Source organism: Ranitomeya imitator, chromosome 3 (assembly GCF_032444005.1).
Source record: "Ranitomeya imitator isolate aRanImi1 chromosome 3, aRanImi1.pri, whole genome shotgun sequence".
Taxonomy (NCBI): Eukaryota; Metazoa; Chordata; class Amphibia; order Anura; family Dendrobatidae; genus Ranitomeya; species Ranitomeya imitator.
In genome coordinates, this window is record NC_091284.1 from 72,996,109 (window position 1) to 73,022,506 (window position 26,398).

General features: G+C 40.6%; 1 protein-coding gene across 1 annotated transcript; it reads right to left on the reverse strand.

Moving 5' to 3' along the window:
• Positions 1–1,553: 1,553 nt before the first annotated feature.
• VGLL3 (vestigial like family member 3) lies at positions 1,554–26,398 on the reverse strand. The gene is made up of 3 exons (XM_069760975.1): positions 26,063–26,398; positions 8,228–8,474; positions 1,554–2,338 (listed from the first exon to the last, which is right to left on the reverse strand). The coding sequence occupies exons 1-3, from the start codon at positions 26,171–26,173 to the stop codon at positions 1,812–1,814; spliced, it is 885 nt and encodes a 294-aa protein (XP_069617076.1). The 5' UTR covers positions 26,174–26,398; the 3' UTR covers positions 1,554–1,811.

Here is a 26,398-nt window from a genome sequence, read left to right on the forward strand (position 1 = left end):
ATTTATTGACTATTTTGAGTGATATAACTCTGGTCTAAGGGTATAAAAATTATAAGTTTGAAAATTGTGACATTTTTGCCAAATTTCTTATAATTTCACAAATAAACACAAAAAATATTGACCTAAAATTTACCACTACCATAAAGTACAATGTGTCCAGAGTTATTGCAGCATAAAGTGAGAAATTGTCAGGATTGGAAAATTTTGCCTAGACAGGAAGGTGAAAACAAGCTTTGGAGGGAAGGGGTTAAAAAATAAAAATCTTTATCAAATTAATATAAATAAATTGATATTACCATGTCATTAAATGTGTATCGGAATATAAAATATATAAAACCCATAAGGTAAATGCCATAAAGAGAAAAAAATCAAAATGCCAGAATTGTGTTTTTTTCAATCAACTCACTTCCCTAAAAAACGCATTTAAAACAAACAAAAAAAAAAATTGTATGTATACCAAATTGATGATAATAAAATCATCACACAAGAAAAAAAGCCCTCACATAGCTCCATCGACCAGAAAATAAACTGGTTAGGGTCTTGAAAAACGGCAACAGAGACCAGCACTTTTTTTTTACTTCTGAATTTCTTTTAATCATTTAAATAAAATGGAAATCTATGAAACATTGGTGTCGCCATAATTGTATTGACCTGGAGAAATCAAGATACCAGGTCATTGTTTTCCCTAAAATTAATAATGTAAAAATTAAAACAAAAAAAAAAAATCAATGCATTTGGTTTTTCACGCTTTCATCCCACTTGGGAATTTTTCTCTTTTTAGTCCATTAAATAATAAAATGATGTTGTTTAAAAGTACAACTCTTACTGCAAAAAAACAAGGCCTGACATGGTTGTGTGGATGGAAAAAATATAGAAGCTATGGGTCCTGAATTTGGCGAAGGAAAAAGGTAAACGTAAAAATGAAAGTTGGTTGCGTAGGCAAGTGGTTATAAGGCAAGAACCCTTTAAATATTTACATGACATACTGGTGGTAGAAAATTAGGGGATCACAATTGCAAATTTACAAGAGAGTACAGTATACTTAAATGTGATTTATTGCACTGCAGCGACCATACCGCACAAACAGATTTTTATAGCATTTTCGTCTACGAGGTTTAGGTGGCGACTCATAGGGAGTTTATAAAGAATTGAGCATTATTACTCTAAATCTAGTTTACGAGAAACCTCAGCCACATTTTCTATTTGCTTTTACAGTAATCAGTAGACGATGTGATCTTACGATGCCATGAAACGCATCAATAAGTGTACTGATACATATAAGATGCAATGAATAATGCCTTATACGGCTTCATAACTCGGTGTGCTCCATTCCGACCTTTCTGTACCGGCTATACTGGTTGCGTGAAGGACCGTTAGGAATAATTCAATGGCTTTTCATACATGGCCACAGTCTGCTTTTTGGCTTTATATAGTGAGTTAGATGACTTATTTTGTTCCCCCAGAATAATCTGGTTTCAATCTTTCCACCGGAGCAATTGTAAAGCATGAATAAAGACCACACACAAAAGTAGGAGCATTCCGGAGGAAACTGATTAAGAAATCATTAATATTTAATATAAAACCAGTCTGTTTCTTTTTAATTATTCACAGAATGCTTTGGTCAAAAAAAAGACAAAAAAAACAAAAACATTTACATAGAAATTCATATTTGGTTTTGCATAAGAAAATACAATCATAAAGTCCTTTTAGGTCTACATAGGTTCTCTTCCAGACTCCATAGTAAAGCGTGCTAAAATCCCGGATTTGGCTTCCTTGCAGTTGTACTGTCCTCCTGACTAGCAAAGAAACATTTAGGCTGTAAAACTGTTACCTGACTCAAAGCCAAAGCTTGGTACGATGTCCACAGTGCCATGAAACGCCCCGGCCCAGGTTGTGGTGGCCATTGGGCTTGTACTTGGTTCTGTTTTAGCTACATCACACTGCGGTGGGGGAATCCTGGCCGTACGTACTGAAGGCATTAGAAGAGGTCCATATCGTGGGTCTAGGTGGGAGCCAGGGTGGTGATGGTGGTGATGGTGGTGATGCATATGTGGATGAGCATGGTGGTGATACATGTAAACATCATGCATGTGTGCGTAAGGAGAACTGGTTGGCGAGGCCAATGGATAATGCCAGGATTCTGGTGAAGGATGTGGTATAGTCTGGTGCACGTTCTCTCCAGCCCAGCTGTTTGGGTCGGTGGTGGAGAAAGTGCCAGTGGCTGTCGTTGTAAAGTCTGGGTGAGTTCCGCTCAAGCAAGCTGGTGGTGATGATTGATATGAGCTTGTCCACAGTGACGGAGGTAAACTAGTCCTTTGACATGATGACGACGGACTCTCTAAAAATGGAAAATAGAATAAAAATGTGACATTTTAAAAATGCTAGTATAAATTAAATCTCTATTGTTTATACACATCTGTATACAATGACCCTTCTGACCACTAATTTATTTAATTTATTCTTCGTTATAATCCAGATTCCAAACACTGCACAATATGATGGTTCATGGATCAGTGATAAATATATATGCACATGCATGGATCAATATAAAAGTACCTTTTGGGTGAGATATAGATCCACATACCCCCAGCTATATTTATGTTCTCCTGGAAAACCAGTTAAAGAGGAAACTGGGGTTAATCAGCCAGTGTTATGTCGAAGACAGAAAGAATGAACACTATCTTGTTAACTGACACTGGGTTGTCTACTTTTGTCAACACTACATTACTCAGTAGGCCCCATAAACTTAGCAGGTTTTATAATCTTAAAAGATATTAAATTGAAACTCACCAAATTGTGTATAAATCAATAGTACAAATTAATATTATTATTATAATACATTTTTATAGCTCAATTTATTCCATGGTGCTTTACATGTGAAAGGGGCAATTATAGACAAGTACAATAAACATGAGCAAAACAAAGCACACACAAGTACAGGAGGGAGGAACCTGCCCCCGAGGGCTCACTGTCTACAGGGGATGGGTGAGGATACACTAGGAGAGGGTAGAGCTAATCGTACGGGGGTTCAGTAGACTAAGGATCAATGCAGGTTATAGGCTTGTCAGAAGAGGTTCTTTTTGAAGGTTTCCATGGTAGGCGAGAGTCTGATGTGTTGGGGTAGAGAGTTCCAGAGTATGGGGGAAGCACGGGAGAAGTCTTGGATGCGGTTGTGGGAAGAAGAGTTCAGAGGGGAGTAGAGAAGGAGATCTTGGGAGGATCGAAGGTTGCCTGTAGGTAAGTACCGGGAGACCATGTCACAGATGTATGGAGGAGACAGGTTGTGGATGGCTTTGTATGTCATAGTTAGGGTTTTGAACTGGAGTCTCTGGACAACAGGAAGCCAGTGAAGGGCTTGGCAGAGAGGATATGCTGGGGAATAACGGTGAGACAGGTGGATTAGTCGGGTAGCAGAGTGTAGCATGGATTGGAGGGGTGCCAGAGTGCAGGCAAGAGAGTAGGAGGTTGCAGTAGTCGAGGCGGGAGATAAGGGCATGCACTAATGTTTTTGTGGTTTCCTGGTCAAGGAATGCACGGATGTGGGAAATATTTTTCAGTTTTGAGTCGGCAGGAGGAGGTAAGGGCTTGGAAATGTGGCTTGAAAGAGAGCGCAGAGTCGAGGATCACCCCGAGGCACCGAGCATGTGAGACTGGGGAAAGTGATCAGCCATTGACATTGATGGATAGGTCTGGTTGAGGGGTAGAGTGAGATGGGGAAAAGATAATGAATTCTGTTTTATCCATGTTCAGTTTTAGAAAGCGAGCAGAAAAGGCGGCTGATATAGCTGACATTGTGGGATTTTGGTCAGTAAGGAGGTGAGGTCAGGTCCAGATAGGTAGATCTGGGTGTCATCGGCATAGAGATGATACTACAAACTGTGGGATTCTACGAGCTGTCCCAGATTTTGTAATCTATCTTATCAGCTTTTTCTCCACATAAGAGCCTTTCATGCCACTCCATCCTGCCTTCTAAACACATCCCCTCTGATAAAACAGCTCAACTCCATCTTGTTCAAGACAAGATGAATTGCCAGCACAGGGAGGTGTCAGACTGCACATATAAGGCTCACTTATAAAGCGCCATTAATTCCACAGAGTTTTACAGACTTCATCATCACTGTCCTCCTTAGGGCTCACAATATAAATTCCTTATCAGTATGTCTCTGGAGTGTGGGAGGAAACCAGAGAACCCGGAAGAAACCCACGCAAACATGGGGAGAACAGAAAAACTCCCCTTGGTGGGATCTGAACCCATGACCTCAGATATGCAATACAACACTGAGCCATTGTGCTGCACAAATACTCTATGGAGATCAGAAGAAGGGAGGATGAGTGAGGTTCAACGTGAGAAAATAACTAGAGAGGGACACAGAAAGGTCGTACACAGCTTTCTACATGTGTTTTCCCTGGCACCAGAGCTGAGCTCACATCTACACTTCTCAGTGCTCTAGAAATTGTCCTCCATTCTGCTGTTGCTTCTGTATGTGTACAAACTATGGAATAAAGACCAGAAGCACTTTTCTGTCTGCTATGCCCTGTGTAGGAGACATCATAACAATCAGTTTCCTACCACCAGCTCAGAGTTGATTATAAACTAAGAAATAGATAACTAAAGGAGATAAATAGAAAAAATGCAGGATACTAGTCATATAATGGGCAGAAATAGTGTTATTCCTCATGTACACACAAAAGACAGCTTATTCTGAAAGGTTACTTGAAAGTACGGTCTCGTTAATGTATGCAAAACAGGTGTTTAAAAAATAAACAGGTGTAAAAAAAACACTTACAGCATTACATGGGCGTAAAAAATGTAGGTGACCCATGGTGATTAGCAGAATTGGACAGTATCTTGGTTTATGATTTCTCGAGCTTGGAAACAGCATGCAATAATATTGGGTACAAATAAGTGTCTTTTTCATTCATGCAAACTGACCTTCGCGATTCCTTTCATTTCATTCTCATTACAGCATTATCCTAATTATTTCATTCTAAGGCTAGATAGTGTAAGTGTGCTGTCAGATTCGTGATTTTCAGGGATTTGTGAACATATCCAGGAAACTCTAAAACCCAGATTCATCAAAGCTTTTATTACAAAAAAAGTGCTGTAAAAGCTTTGAAAGGTCATATAATATTGGCTCAACTCAAAGTTGTGCCAAAAGTTTCCGACTTTCGGTGTTTTCACATCAGTTTCTCCCAACTTTGCCAAAAGCACAAAACCAAGGGTGGACGTCACAGCAGGGGTGTGACACCACAACTCATCTAATTCATGGTCAGCTGTGGCAATCCTTATGCCAGAAGTCTCTGAATGGAGTGAGATTTCGGGCACGGTGACTGGAGACGCAAACAACTCAGCAAGCGCTCCAGTTTCATGAGGACATGCACCTCTTAATGAATCAGGAGCATCTGACTCCGCCAAGCCCTATTAAGAAAATTGCTGGTTTTGATGAATCGGGGCCTGAAGGTTCATGTGCCATCCGACAAAAAATTTGGCAGTACACGAACTTTTCACACAGATATGTGATCGGAGACTTACAGGTCCTTCTCAAAAAATTAGCATATAGTGTTAAATTTCATTATTTACCATAATGTAATGATTACAATTAAACTTTCATATATTATAGATTCATTATCCACCAACTGAAATTTGTCAGGTCTTTTATTGTTTTAATACTGATGATTTTGGCATACAACTCCTGATAACCCAAAAAACCTGTCTCAATAAATTAGCATATCAAGAAAAGGTTCTCTAAACGACCTATTACCCTAATCTTCTGAATCAACTAATTAACTCTAAACACATGCAAAAGATACCTGAGGCTTTTATAAACTCCCTGCCTGGTTCATTACTCAAAACCCCCATCATGGGTAAGACTAGCGACCTGACAGATGTCAAGAAGGCCATCATTGACACCCTCAAGCAAGAGGGTAAGACCCAGAAAGAAATTTCTCAACAAATAGGCTGTTCCCAGAGTGCTGTATCAAGGCACCTCAATGGTAAGTCTGTTGGAAGGAAACAATGTGGCAGAAAACGCTGTACAACGAGAAGAGGAGACCGGACCCTGAGGAAGATTGTGGAGAAGGACCGATTCCAGACCTTGGGGAACCTGAGGAAGCAGTGGACTGAGTCTGGTGTGGAAACATCCAGAGCCACCGTGCACAGGCGTGTGCAGGAAATGGGCTACAGGTGCCGCATTCCCCAGGTAAAGCCACTTTTGAACCATAAACAGCGGCAGAGGCGCCTGACCTGGGCTACAGAGAAGCAGCACTGGACTGTTGCTAAGTGGTCCCAAGTACTTTTTTCTGATGAAAGCAAATTTTGCATGTCATTCGGAAACCAAGGTGCCAAAGTCTGGATGAAGACTGGGGAGAAGGAAATGCCAAAATGCCTGAAGTCCAGTGTCAAGTACCCACAGTCAGTGATGGTTTGGGGTGCCATGTCAGCTGCTGGTGTTGGTCCACTGTGTTTCATCAAGGGCAGGGTCAATGCAGCTAGCTATCAGGAGATTTTGGAGCACTTCATGCTTCCATCGGCTGAAATGCTTTATGGAGATGAAGATTTCATTTTTCAGCACGACCTGGCATCTGCTCACAGTGCCAAAACCACTGGTAAATGGTTTACTGACCATGGTATTACTGTGCTCAATTGGCCTGCCAACTCTCCTGACCTGAACCCCATAGAGAATCTGTGGGATATTGTGAAGAGAAAGTTGAGAGACGCAAGACCCAACACTCTGGATGAGCTTAAGGCCGCTATTGAAGCATCCTGGGCCTCCATAACATCTCAGCAGTGTCACAGGCTGATTGCCTCCATGCCACGCCGCATTGAAGCAGTCATTTCTGCCAAAGGATTCCCGACCAAGTATTGAGTGCATAACTGAACATTATTATTTGTTGGTTTTTTTGTTTGTTATTAAAAAACACTTTTATTTGATTGGATGGGTGAAATATGCTAATTTATTGAGACAGGTTTTTTGGGTTATCAGGAGTTGTATGCCAAAATCATCAGTATTAAAACAACAAAAGACCTGACAAATTTCAGTTGGTGGATAATGAATCTATAATATATGAAAGTTTAATTGTAATCATTACATTATGGTAAATAATGAAATTTAACACTATATGCTAATTTTTTGAGAAGGACCTGTATAGAGCAAATGTAACCCATGCATAGTCCAAGGACATCTGCAATGACCATGTGCTCAAGAAGAGTCTTCGAGATAGACTGATATAATCGATATAACAAATCCATGACTTATAAAACGCCTTTTATAGTCAAGACTGAAAAAAGGGAAGCTGCTTATTGAAGAATGGATAAATTTGTCTACTGAATAATAGTTTGCTGGAGTTTTTTCCCTTGTTCGGGGCTAAGCTCGCTCATTTTTCTAATTATAAGTAAAATGTCAACTATTTTAAGAGGGAACATCCCATGGGAACAGTTTCTGATGCCTGGATTAGATTTTCCTTTACATGTCTAACAGAAAGGGTATGAAGAATCAGCGAGCTTTGTGTTATTGTTTGTGTTTCTAGGCCATCTATTTCTTTTAGGAAATTTTCTACACTAAAGCTCAAGGTCGAGAGTCTAAAATTTGGTCCAAATTCTTTATATGTCCTAGAATGAGATAAGGTTGATATTCTACACGAGTCACAAATCATAAAGTCATGAGGATGTCCTAGATCAATGGCAGGTACAATATTTCATATCAAGAGACACACAAGTTGAAGAAGTTCAATGACCTCTAGGATGTCTCAGATGTTGACTTGTAAAATACCTGAGCCCATATTATGTTAATATAAAGGAATAATTAATATTTTATGCAGGGCTCAGGTTTTTGGGTTAAATGCATTTTTTTTTTTAAATAAATTTTTGCCAATTTATATTTTCATATCACAATCTGCAGAAAAAAAAAGTAGAACACTTGCAATTTTAACACTGGCTGGGATATTTTAGGCTCACATGTCCTTAAGAAAAATAGAGGAATTAATACTGAGTCTTCTCAATTGTCCACAGCTTCCATTCTGATGCTTACCCAGTCCCTGCTTCTCGACTGTCCAAAAAAGGCCAGAAATGCCCACTGAAGTAATTACCGAAAAGAGTGGTGACGTGAACAATCTCAGTCAGTGTGCCGAGACAGGACCATAAAATATATCTCAGCAGAAACGGGGTAAGCATTAGAACTGGTGTTGCATGGCCATTGTGCTACTGTTAGGAAATAAAATTTACGATTACCTCGACTTGTTCCTATTTTGCTCTTTGAGACTATGTTTTCTGGATTGAAGTTTCTTATTTGACTTAAGGCCCTAGAGAAATGTTCATCTACAACCGCTCCGATGTCTCCATGAAAATAGGTCAAGAGGACGCAGCGCGAGTTCAGATATTCCATTTCAGCAGGCTGGTCTTTTTCATCTTCTTCTTGCTTGGTGGGAAAGGCCATTTCTAAGGCTTCTTGCATCTTACTGTATGCAACAATCTTCTTCTGCATTGAAAAAAAGGAAAAAAAAGGAAATTTGAAGCCACAAGATTTTACTACCTTTAAATATATAATTATCCTGCTACAGTTATAAAATAATGTAGTAGTAGTAACTGAACCATGGGAGTTAAAGGTCATAGATCCATTACTGACCCCTATAGCCATGAAACACTTCATTTCAATAAATGCAAGTTACGGGAAAAATATATCTCTGAACCATGTTAGCCAGTAGATAGAAAAATAATCAAAATTGAGCATCCTAAACTGCTATCAACTACAGTTATCTCAATTATTATCTCAAGTACTTACCTACTTTACTCAACTTAGGTAACTACCTACTTACTCAACAATAATACTACTTAGTCAACTACTTACGATCTCAACTACTTAACTACTATCTCAGCTACTGTTATCTACTGTGCTTTATCTCCCATGGGACTGTCGGTCGCTTCCAGCCATGGGGGCTGATTGCATACCCAATTGGTCATTCATCCCATTACTTTTTAGCTGACTAACCATTTAACTAAATAAGGGCTTTTTGATTACATTGCTTTCCGCGGACCCACGGACAGGTGGCTGCCAGTCGGGAGCTGATCCTGCTCTGCCCTTATGCATTTGGACGACTGCTAATACATAGTAACTTGAACTACAAGAGTTAGGGTACCGTCACACTATACGATTTACCTACGATCACGACCTGGCCGTGATCGTAGGTAAATCATAGTGTGATCGCTGGGGAGCTGTCACACAGACAGCTCTCCAGCGACCAACGATGCCGAGGTCCCTGGGTAACCAGGGTAAACATCGGGTAACTAAGCGCAGGACCGCGCTTAGTAACCCGATGTTTACCCTGGTTACAAGCGTTAAACTAAAAAAAAAACAAACAGCACATACTTACATTCTGGTGTCCGTCAGGTCCCTTGCTGTCTGCTTCCCTCTGCTTCCCGCACTCACTGACTGCCGGCCGTAAAGTGAAAGTGAAAGCACAGCCGCTGTGCTCTGCTTTCACTTTACGGCCGGCAGTCACAGTGCGGGAAGCAGACGGCAAGGGACCTGACGGACACCAGAATGTAAGTATGTGCTGTTTGTTTTTTTTTAGTTTTATGCTTGTAACCAGGGTAAACATCGGGTTACTAAGCGTGGTCCTGCGCTTAGTTACCCGATGTTTACCCTGGTTACAAGCGAACGCATCGCTGGATCGCATCGCTAGATCGCTAGATCGGTGTCACACACACACCGATCTAGCGATGACAGCGGGAGATCCAGCGATGAAAGAAAGTTCTAAACGATCTGCTACGACGTACGATTCTCAGCAGGATCCCTGATCGCTGCTGCGTGTCAGACACAGCGATATCGTAACGATATCGCTGGAACGTCACGAATCGTACCATCGTAGCGATCGAAATGGTATAGTGTGACGGTACCCTTACGCAACGTCCCGATTGGGTACACCTTGTCGCGGTGGGATATATTTTACACGTTATTTTAATCAAACTAGTGTTAACTAAGTACCCTGTGATATTTACATGTATTATCTATTTACTGGGTAATTGCTCACTTTGTTTTTATCTTAGGTTATGTCTGTTAAATGGCCACAGTGTGAATGTGCACATATGCGTTGCACTTATACAAACACATGCTCTGGCTAATTTTTGGGGGTTTTGTTTAAAAGATGTGCCGTCAAGTAGCAAAATAACGGTTATCTACCAGTGAATATTCCCGGTGAATCCAACCTCTCTGTCCCCTCCATTCTCCGTTCAATACACCGAGGCAATGATGAGCCCATCTACCCATATGACCTCTGCAGGCAATTTCCTATTTTAAGGCATTTTCTCTTTCAGCAGTTTCTTTCTAATCTCGGAAAATCCCTTTAATATGAAGTTCTGGGCCGCACACAATGCACATTATGTAACAGGGCCCATTAACTTCCGTATCTATTGCCAGCGACTTCTTACCCTCAGATACCAGTGTGTGCCATGTTACACCTGCATCCCGAATAACTACACCCCTAGCAAAGGAGCAATTCTAGTAAACTATTACTGCTCCATACAATCTCCTTCTATATGAGTAACGCTGATGCGGAGGAATGAGGGATCTCCATGCTTGTGACTAGGGGGATCCGTAGTATTGGACCAGCCAATCATTTTCCCGTTACTCATTTTCTATCCGCTCTAATACTATAGGACTATACTCACTCTACCAATGGGAGGAATTATTTAATTATGTGAAACATATAACGTATGAAAATATCTCAAGAAAGCTAAAGAATAAATGTACCGTAATCAATGCATAAGACAATGTGATTTCCTTCTTCAGCAACAGTAAGAAGGGTAATACCTTATACACAGCGTATACTTCTCTATTACCAAACAAGAATACTGATATGAAAAAATATAAAAAATAATAGCCGAGCAGACATCGCACAGGATTCTGGCACAATGTGCTACCAAATAGTTTCCATTCCATTCCAGTGATCACGTGCACGATCTGCAGAACATACTTCCATGACCTGGCCTCCATCCACAGGCCCAGATAAAGAGGCAGTGTGCACTCCACGAGACAGGCAGGTGGAGATGTCTGACACTAATACAGGCAGGTAATCCTGGCACTAATATTTCAGAGGGATCATACTCTTACATATAGGTGTACGGCGCGATAAACATGGGCACTGCTAAAGCTCTATGAAAAGTGTACTAGAGCTACTATATACTATTATATTTTATAAAGTATTCAGTGCAAGTGAAAAATGATAGATAGAAAGACAATAGACACATAATAGATAATAGACAGATAGATAGATAATAGATAGATAGATGACAGATGACTATTATTATACATTTTTATAGCTCCATTTATTCCATGGCGCTTTACATGTGAACGGGGAAAATTTAGACAAGTACAATAAACATGAGTAAAACAAGGCACACACAAGTAGAGGAGGAGAGAGGACCAGATAGATAATAGATAGATGATAAATAGATACTGTAGATAGATAGGTGATAGATATTAGATAGATAATAGATAAACATATAATAGATAGATAATAGATAAACATATAATAGATAGATAATATATAGATATTGGATAATATATAGATATTAGATAGATAGATGATAGATAAACATATAATAGATAGATAGATAATAGATAAACATATAATAGATAAATGATAGATAGATAGATAGATGATAGATAAATAATAGATAGATATGAGATAGATAGATAGATAGATTGATAGATAGATTCCTCATGGATTGTAAGCTTGCAGTCAGGGCCCTCACTGTATCTGTTTTGATCTACACTATGTGCTCATTGTTATGCTGTAATGTCTATTGTATGTACAAGTCCCCTCTAAAATGTAAAGTGCTGCGGAATATGTTGGCGCTATAGAAATAAAATTATTATCATTTATTAGATAGATAGATAGATAGATTTTGGATCTTAGGTTGTCTCATTACCACTATGTACAGTGGGTATATCTGTGTATTTTACGTGTACCTGCTCTATGTACATAAAAGAGTGAAGGGCACAAGAAGAAAACACGTTGCTTTAGCATATGAAAACTCCACTCTCCATCTGTACACACAATAGCTCTCAGATACAGAAGTTTCTTTTACTGACCAAGAAAAATTGTGAGTCCTGTCCTCCCATTATTGACCAAGCACAGGAGGTGCCGTCCTCCTCACCTCCATATAAAAGGCACAATGAGCGGGGTGACTGACAGCGGTCAGCAGGACAATGGCTGCACGTCTGCACAATTCACTGCATAGAGCCTTCTGTACAGGAGATATTTGTCTTATGAGGAATCCTATCATATCTGAGTCAGATCACAATAAACCACTGCACTGCAGATATCAGACGTCGCTTTTTGTATTGACCTTACGATGTGAAGTTATCTGCTGGACTGAACTTGTGTGACTGTGAATTTACTGGAAAAGTACAAAAATTGCTGCGAATATGAATCATGGGGGAAAATAACTTGAATAACCCACAATTAGGAATTTGAAGTAAATTTCTTGTAGTCTCATAGGTTTGCACTACGTATGAATCATCTTAAATTTCAATACCGAGGTATTCTTCTCTTGGCGCATATTTTAATATAGTGAAAAACATATTTGTGGAGTCTGGAAAATCTCTGTATGTTTATGTCGCATTGTTTCCACCCTGAAGAAACACTGAGGCCTGAATTCATCGTTGTTGTTGTGTCTTTTTCTCATAGTCCGCTCACACTGGCGAGCAGCCATCGTATAGCTCGGACCAGTGCTATCAGGTGTTTCATGAGTTGGCACGAGAAAAAAAAATTGCTGCATGCTGCGACTGGCAGCGTACATTGGACGGCACGTACCCATACAAGTCTACGGGTGGGTGCAAAACATCGGATGTCATCCCACTGCAGTCCAATATACGCCGACTGCCAGAAAGGAGAAGATGGAGAAATGAAGTTCTCCATCTTCTCCGCACCTGTGATCTGATTCTTACATGAGAGAGAATCAGCTCACAGAAAGATGACTCACGGCTCACAGAAAGATGACTCTCGGCTCACAGAAAGATGACTCACGGCTCACAGAAAGATGACTCACGGCTCACAGAAAGATGACTCTCGGCTCACACTCACAGCCGAGGGTCATTTCCATGTAGCATCTGATTTTCTCGCCTGAGAGAATCATCGGATGTGTGAGCGAGCCCTAAGGCCGGGGTCACACTTGCGAGTGCAACACGAGAAACTCGCGCGAGTCTCTCGTCTCAAAACCCGGCACTGCCGCCAGCACTCGGGGCCGGAGCATTCAGCTGCATAGAAATACATGAGGCAACACACTCCGGTCCCGAGTGCCAGCGGCAGTGCCGGGTATTGATGTGAGAGACTTGCACAAATTTCTCGCGTTGCACTCGCAAGTGTGATCCGGACCTAATACGGACTATTTTGTTTGCCTCTTATCCATTTTATTGTTTTGTTTGTTTTTTTAATTTACTTTTACTTATGAAGAGGTTTTATAATTTGTGACTTTTCTCTTTTTTGAAGACTAATGTGGAACATTTTAAAGCATCCTGTAACTTTTATGATCTAGAATGGAGCCAAAAAAAAAAAAGAAAAAGGTAAAAGACAAAAAAAAAAAAAGAACATCTTTAATTTTGAGCAAAATTCACTAACCTATTGCACCATTTTATAGAACACAACAAGACAGAAAAGGAAAGTCGCTTAAAAAAAAAAACACAAACAATAAATTGGGGTCTCACTTTTGATCTAATTTACACGTAACCTTAAATTGAAAACGAGGGACAATGCTGGAGACATTTGGACAAAAATATGCCGTGAGGCTAAAGAGAGAAATGAATGGACAAGTTACGTTACGGCTTAAAAATAATTGAGAAGGTTACACTAATTAAGGAATAGAATTTCTTTTATCGTGGAACTTCTGTTCCCCCAGACCTTGTTTTCAGTCCATTTTGATCACTTTTAGGAAAAACAAAATTTCCTTCCTGACACCGAATTTACGTAGCAAAAAAAATACACTAAGAAGTGATTAAAATGTCTATCACAAAATATTAATAATAATAATGACAGCTCACCTCGCAAAAACAAGCCCTCACATAGCTCTGCCTCTGAAAACAGAAAATGAAGCGCATCTCAGAAAATGGCGACAATTTTTACATGGACTGAAAGGTAAAACAAGTGAAGTTGTTTCATTTACCACAGGCCTTGTGTTAAAAATGCAAAAAAATTCTCAATTTTGGGGAAAACAAAATTCTTTGAGACATGGTAAGAGTTGGTTAATAAAGTAATCAAGTGTAGCGAGTATATAGAGCTAAACATTGGGAAAACGTAAAATTTGATTACTTCAGTCCCCATTCAGATATCCAATTTTCGCGTACGAGAGTTCTCCGTGCTTTTAACGGATATCACTCGTACCTGTTACAAATTATGGAGCTATTCACACGTTTGTGAATTTTCACAAAATTGTGGAGGCATGTCCGATTTTGACTCGTGGGTTGGGTCAACATTGGCAATGCAAATCTATGGGTACGTGAAAAGAATTGGACAGCACTCGGATGATAGCTGACTGCGGTCCAATTTTCATGGGGAAACTTTTGTATTTTTCCACGTACGAGAATAACTTCTGACACTCAGACCGCACTCTGATCAAGTTTCAAAAAAAGCACCTGTTCCCATTTAGTCTGTTTGGATGTGACGGTCAGTTTTTTTGAAATTTGTATTCATTAGCCTTCTGACTGAGCACTCCGCCTTTTAGCCACAGGTATTTTTAATCACAGCAGGTCCACTACCCCTCCACAGAGATATAGATTTTAGTCTAATAGAGGATTCATGTTCCCATACAAGACTTTATTCTAAGTGAGGAAAGGCATTGCTAGGCCCTGGTAAACGAGAAATGCCTTATCGTGGCTACCAGGTACACATGAATTGGCCAATTTATGTGCTAAACTTTTTAAATTTTTCATATTTCTAGTGCAGTAATGCAATTCAATTTTCATATTTCATGTTTGCAATTTTTGGTGCTGCGGAGTGGTGCCTTATTTATTTGATCGCACTCTGATCAAAGTTATCAGAGTCTCATCGAACTAATCTTGTACATGAGAACATTGGGTGTCTAAATGAGGCGTAACTCAGTAACTGCACTTCTTTTAACTAGTTGCAGTTTTCTGTGACCCATGGCAGCTAAGTACAACAATACAACCTTTTTATCTAATTTTCAATATATTTATATCACCTCTTTCCTTCATTTATATCTATCAGGTCACAAGTTTCCTCGGAGAACGTAAAAAAAAATATTTTTCTTTCTTTGTTCGTGTAATGAATGTAAGACAACGGCTACAGCACGGTGACTGTACCATGTCCTCATAGTGGGAAAAGAGAATAGTCAGGGGATATTTCACCAATTATTTGCGCTTCAATTCATATTTTACCCACTTTATTTAAAATCTAACTATCGTTTAAGCCAGTCTCACACGTCCAGATAATTCCGGTACCGGAATTATCCGTGTCCCTGTGTCCGTGCGTTTATGTGACACATCAGTGTGGCACACATGCGGCATCCGTGTGCCGACTGAGGACCACACGCACCATGCAGGAGACAGCGCTACAGTTAAGCGCTGTCCCCTGCATCTGGCACTGAAGCCGCCATTCATTTCTTCTCTCCAGCATCGTTCGCTGGAGAGAAGATATGAAAAATCTTTTTTTGTTTGTTTAAAAAAAAAGATCCCATAGGGGTGGAGCCGCATATTCATCACTGTAATGGGCGGCACCACGTGACCGCTCATACAGGAGAAGCTGCGTCTAGGACAGGAAGCAGCGAGGGAGCCGGCTAAGTATTTTATTAACAGCAGGGGGCGCACAGGGGGTGGGAGGGGGTTGGGGACAGGGATCTTTTTTTTGAAAAAAAAAAAAGATTTTTCATATCTTCTCTCCAGCGAATGATTACAGTGATGAATATGCGGCTCCACCCCTATGGGATCTTTTTTTTAACCCCTTACCGGCATCGGACGTACTATACCGTCCGATGCCGGCTCCCCTGCTTTGATGCAGGGCTCTGCGGTGAGCCCGCACCAAAGCCGGGACATGTCAGCTGTTTTGAACAGCTGACATGTGCCCGTAATAGGCGCGGGCAGAATCGCGATCTGCCCGCACCTATTAACTAGTTAAATGCCGCTGTCAAACGCAGACAGCGGCATTTAACTACCGCTTCCGGCCGGGCGGCCGGAAATGACGTCATCGCCGACCCCCGTCACATGTCCGGGGGTCGGCGATGCGTCTCCATTGTAGCCATAGAGGTCCTTGAGACCTCTATGGTTACTGATTGCCTGTCGCTGTGAGCGCCACCCTGTGGTCGGCGCTCACAGCACACGTGCAATTCTGCTACATAACAGCGATCAGCAGATCGCTGCTATGTAGCAGAGCCGATCGTGCTGTGCCTGCTTCTAGCCTCCCATGGAGGCTATTGAAGCATGGCAAAAGTTAAAAAAAAAAAGTTTAAAAAAATGGGAAAAAATTAAAAAAAACATATAAGTTTAAATCACCCCCCTTTCGCCCCAATCAAAATAAATCAATAAAAAAAATATCAAATCTACGCATATTTGGTATCGCCGCGCTCAGAATTGCCCGATCTATCAAATAAAAAAAAGTATTAACCTGATCGCTAAACAGCGTAGCGGGAAAAAAACTCGAAACGCCAGAATTACGTTTTTTTGGTCGCCGCGACATTGCATTAAAATGCAATAACGGGCGATCAAAAGAACGTATCTGCACCGAAATGCTATCATTAAAAACGTCATCTCGGCACGCAAAAAATAAGCCCTCAACCGACCCCAGATCACGAAAAATGGAGACGCTATGAGTATCGGAAAATGGCGCAATTTTTTTTTTTTTTTTTTTTTTTTTAGCAAAGTTTGGAATTTTTTTTCACCACTTAGATAAAAAATAACCTAGTCATGTTTGGTGTCTATGAACTCGTAATGACCTGGAGAATCATAATGGCAGGTCATTTTTAGCATTTAGTGAACCTAGCAAAAAAGCCAAAAAAAAAACCAATGTGGGATTGCACTTTTTTTGCAATTTCACCGCACTTGGAATTTTTTTCCCGTTTTCTAGTACACGACATGCTAAAACCAATGATGTCGTTCAAAAGTACAATTCGTCCCGCAAAAAATAAGCCCTCACATGGCCAAATTGACGGAAAAATAAAAAAGTTATGGCTCTGGGAAGGAGGGGAGCGAAAAACGAACACGGAAAAACGAAAAATCCCCCGGTCATGAAGGGGTTAAACAAAAAAAGATTTTTCATATCTTCTCTCCAGCGAACGATGCTGGAGAGAAGAAATGAATGGCGGCTTCAGCACCAGATGCAGGGGACAGCGCTTAACTGTAGCGCTGTCTCCTGCACGGTGCGTGTGGTCCTCAGTCGGCACACGTGCGGCACACGGATGCGCTCCCACGAACTCTGACATGTCTCCGTGTTTTCCAAACGGACACACGGTCCGTGAACACACGCTGACATGTGCAGAGACACATTGATTTTAATGTGTCTACGTGAGTCAGTGTCTCCAGTACGTGAGGAAACTGTCACCTCACGTACCGGAGCCACTGACGTGTGAAACCGGCCTTACGGAGAATTTGCAGGAGAATGTGTGCCTGCCTCTCGCAGATCTCTCCCTTACTCTCTCCATTGAATCTTATAAGCACCACCTGCCATCTCCTATCTCAGTAATGTGAAAATCTGTCTTCACTGAATACAGATTTTACTCATCAACTTAAGTCCTGGAGGAGAAAGACTCAGATTTCTCTGATAAGATATATTATAAAGTGCCTTATGTGTGTCATATTAATATGAATAACTTTTTTCTCATAATTGTAACTACAAATTTCAAGCTAAAGGGGTTGTTTGGTAAAAACAAGTTCTAAGTTATTGAGAGGATAGGTGGTAATACTTTATCAATCAGTGGGGGTCATTCATTCAGGATGGGGCTGCTGAGAGCTGTGCATTGGGATTTCTGGCAGAGAATTATTATTTATTATGCATTACTTATATAGCGCCATCATATTCCGCAGACATCATCATCACTGTCCACCTTAGGGCTCACAATCTAAATTCCTTATCAGTATGTTTTTGGAGTGTGGGAGGAAAGCGGAGAAAACCTGGAGGAAACCCACGCAAACACAGGGAGAACATACAAACTCCTTGCAGATGTTGTCCTTGGTGGGATTTGAACCCAGGGCCCCAGTGCTAATCACTGAGCCACCGTGCTGCCCAGGAATGGAGTGGTAGTCAGGCATGCGCACTACTGCTCTGTTCTGATGGAGATAAGAATTCCTCTGTCCGGTGATCGGTGTGAGCACCAGTGGTTGAACTCCCACCGATCAATTATCATCTTGTGGTTAGGTGATAACTTGTTTTGTTTGGACAACCCCTTTAAGTAAAAGCATCATCTCTGGCACAAAAAAAATAAACCGTCTCAAATGAAAACCTTGTTGTCCATAGCAACCAATCACCTTGTAGCTTTCATTTTTTCAGAGCAGGTTAAGAAATGAAAGAAGGGCTCTGATTGGTTGCTATAGGGAAAACCTCCGTCTTCTTTAGCTGGTTGTAATCCTTCCCGACCTGCGCTGTTATGTGTACAGGAATACATTACAGTGGCACATGTAGACTTATTGCATTATTTAGGAATTATAGAAGAATAGTTTTAATTTGGGGGGGGGGGGGGTTTAGACTGAAGAAACACACGGGTCCTAATTTGTCGAAACTAAAAGGATAATAGTCTTTGTTGCCCATAGCAACCAATCACAGCTTAGTTTTCTTTTCTTGATCTATGCTGAGAAAAATGAAAGCTGTGTTTTGATTGGTTGCCATGGACAACAAAGATATTTTTCTTCTTTTTTATAGTTTTACAAGTATCAAACACACAGACAAGTAAAAAGTTACATTAACGAGGGGCACATGTAGGAACAGCCGGTTTATGGGGGGAAACTAAATCAGGCCTTTTCCTCGTGCTACCTAGGCCACCATATTACATCTCTCTACCTGTTGTTTTCCCCATAACACTTTTGTAAGTCTCCAAGAGAGAAGATCCACAGATCCTTGTTGCCTAGAGGGGCCTGTGGAGACGGAGAACTTTGTGTTTGTTCTTACCACCCAATGGGTCAACCTAAGATGGGGTCATCTAAGTGCAATAAATGTCCCTGATCAAACAAAGGGTCATTCCCAAGGTCACAGTTATCCCTTATCCATAGGACAGGGATATCTTGCTAATCACTGGGGTCCAAGCACTGGGAACAAGGATCTAGAGGGGTGGAACCGCTACCTTCATTGTCTATGGGACTGCTTCACAGGCAGCAGTACCGTAGTCAATGAATAGAGCAGATTTTGAGCCCAGTTATTGAGAATTATGGAGTTTCCAGCGATCAGACCTCTAACAATCAGTAACTTATCCCCTTTCCTTTAACTAAGGGATAACTTACGATTTTGGGTATAATCCTTTGACTCAATTTATGTACTTTTCCTGTTGCTGAAGTACAAGTCTGAGCTTCTTCTCCCTACATATGTTTCTATTTTTCAGGTTCACATGTTAGACATACAGTACAGTGGTCTAGACTAAAATCTAATAGTCGCTTTATAAAATGTTTTATATACCCTAGGTTCTGAACAATGTTGCTGATGATGGGGGTCCGGGACCTGAAACCCCCATAGATTGGCAAAAAACACCGCTCTGAAGTGCATATGCTGCACACAGCGCTCCATAGCAGATCGATGGGGCCGTACACAGCTCTGTGAGGGTGAATGTACAGACCCATAGATTTACTATAGAACCTGTACATCGCTCTGTGCACGCTGCGGACTTCAGAGCAGTGTTTTGACCAATCAGTGGGTGTCTTAGGACCCGATCCCTGACCGATCGGCAGCATTATGCAGCGCCTGTAGTATATAAAGAGTTTTATAAAGCGAGAGTTCCACTATAAGTTTTGGCTGATCATGAAGTCAACCATAATACTACAGGGTGTACAAACTTATTCAAATGGCTTTATTATGCAATTGTAATTCCAATACACTAAATATTCCTGTAGTTGCACCCAGCGCCAGAACGGCTCAGAAATCCTTCTCGGTTACTGGCGAGATTCCTTCCTTCAGAGACACTTCCCATGTAAAGAATGATCTTCATGCTTAATAATGATAAAACTTTATGGAATGCAACAACAGAATTCTGGAGTCTCTAATGACTGCGAGGTCTGAGCCAGAAGAGTGCAGGGCCAGCTCACACCCACGCTCCGTGCATGCCGAGAAGAGGACACCTCTACTACAGAGGAGCAGCAAGGGCTTCTATGGGACGAAAACTAACAGTGTCCTCTAACCCCACCATTAATGAAAACTAACAGTGTCCTCTAACCCCACCATTAATGTAAACTAACAATGTCCTCTAACCCCACCATTAATGAAAACTATCAATGTCCTCTAACCCCACCATTAATGCAAACTAACAGTGTCCTCTAACCCCACCATTAATGTAAACTAACAGTGTCCTCTAACCCCACCATTAATGAAAACTAACAGTGTCCTCTAACCCCACCATTAATGTAAACTAACAATGTCCTCTAACCCCACCATTAATGAAAACTAACAATGTCCTCTAACCCCACCATTAATGCAAACTAACAGTGTCCTCTAACCCCACCATTAATGCAAACTAACAATGTCCTCTAACCCCACCATTAATGAAAACTAACAGTGTCCTCTAACCCCACCATTAATGCAAACTAACAATGTCCTCTGACCCCACCATTAATGCAAACTAACAGTGTCCTCTACCCCACCATTAATGCAAACTAACAATGTCCTCTAACCCCACCATTAATGTAAACTAACAATGTCCTCTAACCCCACCATTAATGAAAACTATCAATGTCCTCTAACCCCACCATTAATGCAAACTAACAGTGTCCTCTAACCCCACCATTAATGTAAACTAACAGTGTCCTCTAACCCCACCATTAATGAAAACTAACAGTGTCCTCTAACCCCACCATTAATGAAAACTAACAGTGTCCTCTAACCCCACCATTAATGTAAACTATCAATGTCCTCTAACCCCACCATTAATGAAAACTATCAATGTCCTCTAACCCCACCATTAATGAAAACTAACAGTGTCCTCTAACCCCACCATTAATGTAAACTATCAATGTCCTCTAACCCCACCATTAATGAAAACTAACAGTGTCCTCTAACCCCACCATTAATGTAAACTAACAATGTCCTCTAACCCCACCATTAATGAAAACTAACAATGTCCTCTAACCCCACCATTAATGCAAACTAACAGTGTCCTCTAACCCCACCATTAATGAAAACTATCAATGTCCTCTAACCCCACCATTAATGAAAACTAACAGTGTCCTCTAACCCCACCATTAATGAAAACTAACAGTGTCCTCTAACCCCACCATTAATGTAAACTAACAATGTCCTCTAACCCCACCATTAATGAAAACTAACAATGTCCTCTAACCCCACCATTAATGCAAACTAACAATGTCCTCTAACCTCACCATTAATGAAAACTAACAGTGTCCTCTAACCCCACCATTAATGTAAACTATCAATGTCCTCTAACCCCACCATTAATGTAAACTAACAATGTCCTCTAACCCCACCATTAATGAAAACTAACAATGTCCTCTAACCCCACCATTAATGCAAACTAACAGTGTCCTCTAACCCCACCATTAATGTAAACTAACAATGTCCTCTAACCCCACCATTAATGAAAACTATCAATGTCCTCTAACCCCACCATTAATGTAAACTAACAATGTCCTCTAACCCCACCATTAATGAAAACTAACAATGTCCTCTAACCCCACCATTAATGCAAACTAACAGTGTCCTCTAACCCCACCATTAATGTAAACTAACAATGTCCTCTAACCCCACCATTAATGAAAACTAACAATGTCCTCTAACCCCACCATTAATGCAAACTAACAGTGTCCTCTAACCCCACCATTAATGTAAACTAACAATGTCCTCTAACCCCACCATTAATGAAAACTAACAGTGTCCTCTAACCCCACCATTAATGAAAACTAACAGTGTCCTCTAACCCCACCATTAATGAAAACTATCAATGTCCTCTAACCCCACCATTAATGAAAACTATCAATGTCCTCTAACCCCACCATTAATGCAAACTAACAGTGTCCTCTAACCCCACCATTACTGAAAACTAACAGTGTCCTCTAACCCCACCATTAATGCAAACTAACAATGTCCTCTAACCCCACCATTAATAAAAACTAACAGTGTCCTCTAACCCCACCATTAATGAAAACTAACAGTGTCCTCTAACCCCACCATTACTGAAAACTATCAATGTCCTCTAACCCCACCATTAATGCAAACTAACAGTGTCCTCTAACCCCACCATTAATGCAAACTAACAATGTCCTCTAACCCCACCATTACTGAAAACTAACAATGTCCTCTAACCCCACCATTAATGCAAACTAACAGTGTCCTCTAACCCCACCATTAATGTAAACTAACAATGTCCTCTAACCCCACCATTAATGTAAACTAACAATGTCCTCTAACCCCACCATTAATGCAAACTAACAGTGTCCTCTAACCCCACCATTAATGCAAACTAACAATGTCCTCTAACCCCACCATTAATGCAAACTAACAGTGTCCTCTAACCCCACCATTAATGTAAACTAACAATGTCCTCTAACCCCACCATTAATGAAAACTAACAGTGTCCTCTAACCCCACCATTAATGAAAACTAACAGTGTCCTCTAACCCCACCATTAATGAAAACTATCAATGTCCTCTAACCCCACCATTAATGAAAACTATCAATGTCCTCTAACCCCACCATTAATGAAAACTAACAGTGTCCTCTAACCCCACCATTAATGAAAACTAACAATGTCCTCTAACCCCACCATTAATGAAAACTAACAATGTCCTCTAACCCCACCATTAATGAAAACTATCAATGTCCTCTAACCCCACCATTAATGAAAACTAACAAGGTCCTCTAACCCCACCATTAATGAAAACTAACAATGTCCTCTAACCCCACCATTAATGAAAACTAACAATGTCCTCTAACCCCACCATTAATGAAAACTAACAATGTCCTCTAACCCCACCATTAATGAAAACTAACAGTGTCCTCTAACCCTACCATTAATGTAAACTAACAATGTCCTCTAACCCCACCATTACTGAAAACTAACAGTGTCCTCTAACCCCACCATTAATGCAAACTAACAATGTCCTCTAACCCCATCATTAATGCAAACTAACAATGTCCTCTAACCCCACCATTAATGAAAACTAACAATGTCCTCTAACCCCACCATTACTGAAAACTAACAGTGTCCTCTAACCCCACCATTAATGCAAACTAACAATGTCCTCTAACCCCACCATTACTGAAAACTAACCATGTCCTCTAACCCTACCATTAATGCAAACTAACAATGTCCTCTAACCCCACCATTAATGAAAACTAACAGTGTCCTCTAACCCCACCATTAATAAAACCTAACAATGTCCTCTAACCCCACCATTAATGAAAACTATCAATGTCCTCTAACTCCACCATTAATGAAAACTAACAGTGTCCTCTAACCCCACCATTAATGAAAACTAACAGTGTCCTCTAACCCCACCATTAATGAAAACTAACAGTGTCCTCTAACCCCACCATTAATACAACCTAACAATGTCCTCTAACCCCACCATTAATGAAAACTAACAGTGTCCTCTAACCCCACCATTAATGAAAACTAACAGTGTCCTCTAACCCCACCATTAATGAAAACTAACAGTGTCCTCTAACCCCACCATTAATGAAAACTAACAGTGTCCTCTAACCCCACCATTAATGAAAACTAACAGTGTCCTCTAACCCCACCATTAATGAAAACTAACAATGTCCTCTAACCCCACCATTAATGAAAACTAACAATGTCCTCTAACCCCACCATTAATGAAAACTAACAGTGTCCTCTAACCCCACCATTAATGAAAACTAACAGTGTCCTCTAACCCCACCATTAATGAAAACTAACAATGTCCTCTAACCCCACCATTAATGCAAATTCCATAAAGGAGATGAATTTAGTCCGTGAGCTTGTCAACAGATTTCACGATATAAACTACATACACGATTAAATACATTGCTTAGAGAGGATGAGGCCGGTGTATTTACTTTGAATATCCAGGTCAAAATGTCTATATATTTATTTTTGAACGTTTTTCTGACTGGTTTTAAATATAGTACTTTAGTAGCCCAGTTCTAGCTCTGTTTGAAATGACGACATGCTCATTTGAATTTCAGGATTATTTTCAAGGTCAGTACACCAGCCTCATCAGGTCTAATCCATGTATACAGTCTGTATTGTGATATCTGGTGGCAGATCCACTTTAAGATAACCTGTTGTGTTTTGTAAAACAACACATGGCACAATTGACAATTTCAGCTCTGCTATATCTGCATATCTACATCTCTGCTATATAAATATACCTATATATTAAAAAGCAATTTTGTTAATGGTAATTTTTTTTTTGTATTATTATTATCTCCACAATGGGCAATAGGATATACACTTTGTCTTAATTTTGCATTATTTCCTTGTTTTTATACTTCATTTTGCAATTAATTAGCGTCTAATAATTTGACACTAAATGAATTAATAAACAATAATTATTCTCCAGATTACAAGCTAGAGACGTACAATTGGACAGTGCGCTGTACTTTATGTATCCTGACTTCAGAGCCCAACAGCCAATGTATACATCACTTATTATGTCATCTCCAGGTGCTGTTATGTCTGCAGAGCTGGACACTACAGCACACAGGAATATGGACGGACGGACAGACAGCATCATAGAGAGGAAAGAAGGAAGGAAAGAGATGATAGATAGATGATCGATAGATAATAGATATATAATAGATAGATAGTAGATATAGATAATAGATAGATAGATAATAGATAGATGATCGATAGATAATAGATAGAGAGAAGATAGATAATAGATATATAATAGATAGATAGATAATAGATAGATAATAGATAGATAGATGATAGATAAATGATAGATAAATGACAGATAATACATAGATAATAGATAGATTAAATAGATAGATGATAGATAATACATAGATATATAAATAGATAATACATAGATAGATGATAGATAATAGATAGATAATACATAGATGATAGATAGATAGATGATAGACAATAGATAACACATAGATAGATAATAGATAGATAATAGATGATAGTTAATAGATAGATAATAGATAGATATGATAGATAATAGATATATAATAGATAATAGATAGATGATAGATAATATATATATATAGATAGATGATAGATAGATAATGGATAGATAGATGATAGATAATAGACGGACGTTAGACTTTTTAATCACACTCTCACTTGCTATGATTTGTATCTACACCCGTGTCAGTACAGACAGTTCCTAGTAGGAGGTGGTTTTATTCCAACACTCACATTTTCCACGCTGTGCACTGTTGTAGTGACGGTGTGACCGCCCGCTGACAGCGCTGTGCCCTATGGATGTGTAGCGGGGACTGTCAGTATGGCCGCAGGACCCCCGTCACCCTCTGTCTGTATTTTGGGTTCATCACTTTCATACTTTCCTGTTTGATATCAGATGAGACATGTCGGTGATAGATCTGCCCCATCTTCCCGTTACAGGAATAGCAGCGCTGAGTTTGTCGCTCAGTAATCTTCGCCTCTTTTCTGCTTATATTAGGGCTTTCTCACACGTCAGTATTCGCTCAGTATTTGCCATCAGTATCCGTATACCAAAACCAGGACTGGAACTTACAGAGAAAAACTAGAATGAACAGACCCGAGTTCTGTGCTGTAGAGACATTCAGGTTCTGGCAGAGAAATACTGAGGTGTGAATAAAGCCTACATGGGGCTGCCTACATGGGGCTGCCTGCAGTCCTAGGTAAACATCCTGGCATCTCACAGGCTCCGCTGCCGGCGATGACTTCTCTTCCCACTTACCGGAGAACAACCCAGAATCCCGGACTCACCTGTTGGCTGTGGTGGCGGTGGTAACAGGACGCTGTGCACGCTGCCGTGCCGGGCACACACTGGGGCATGCCGTACACCTGGTGATGATACATAACATCCAGACAGCTCATGGCAGGACCCCCGGGCAGCTGCTCCCCCGGAATACGGCGGATCCTAGGAGTGGGTGGGCGAGCCCCGCATATTCCGCGCTCCTGGGTGCTCTCTCCATAGGTCCCTTATAGACGAGCAGGGTGAGGGCACAGGCAGCAGCATTAGCATGCACACAATGGACGGGCCACACCGCGGCCAATGGGCAGCTCGGCTCTGTGCACACAGGACGGCTCATCTGCAGCGCT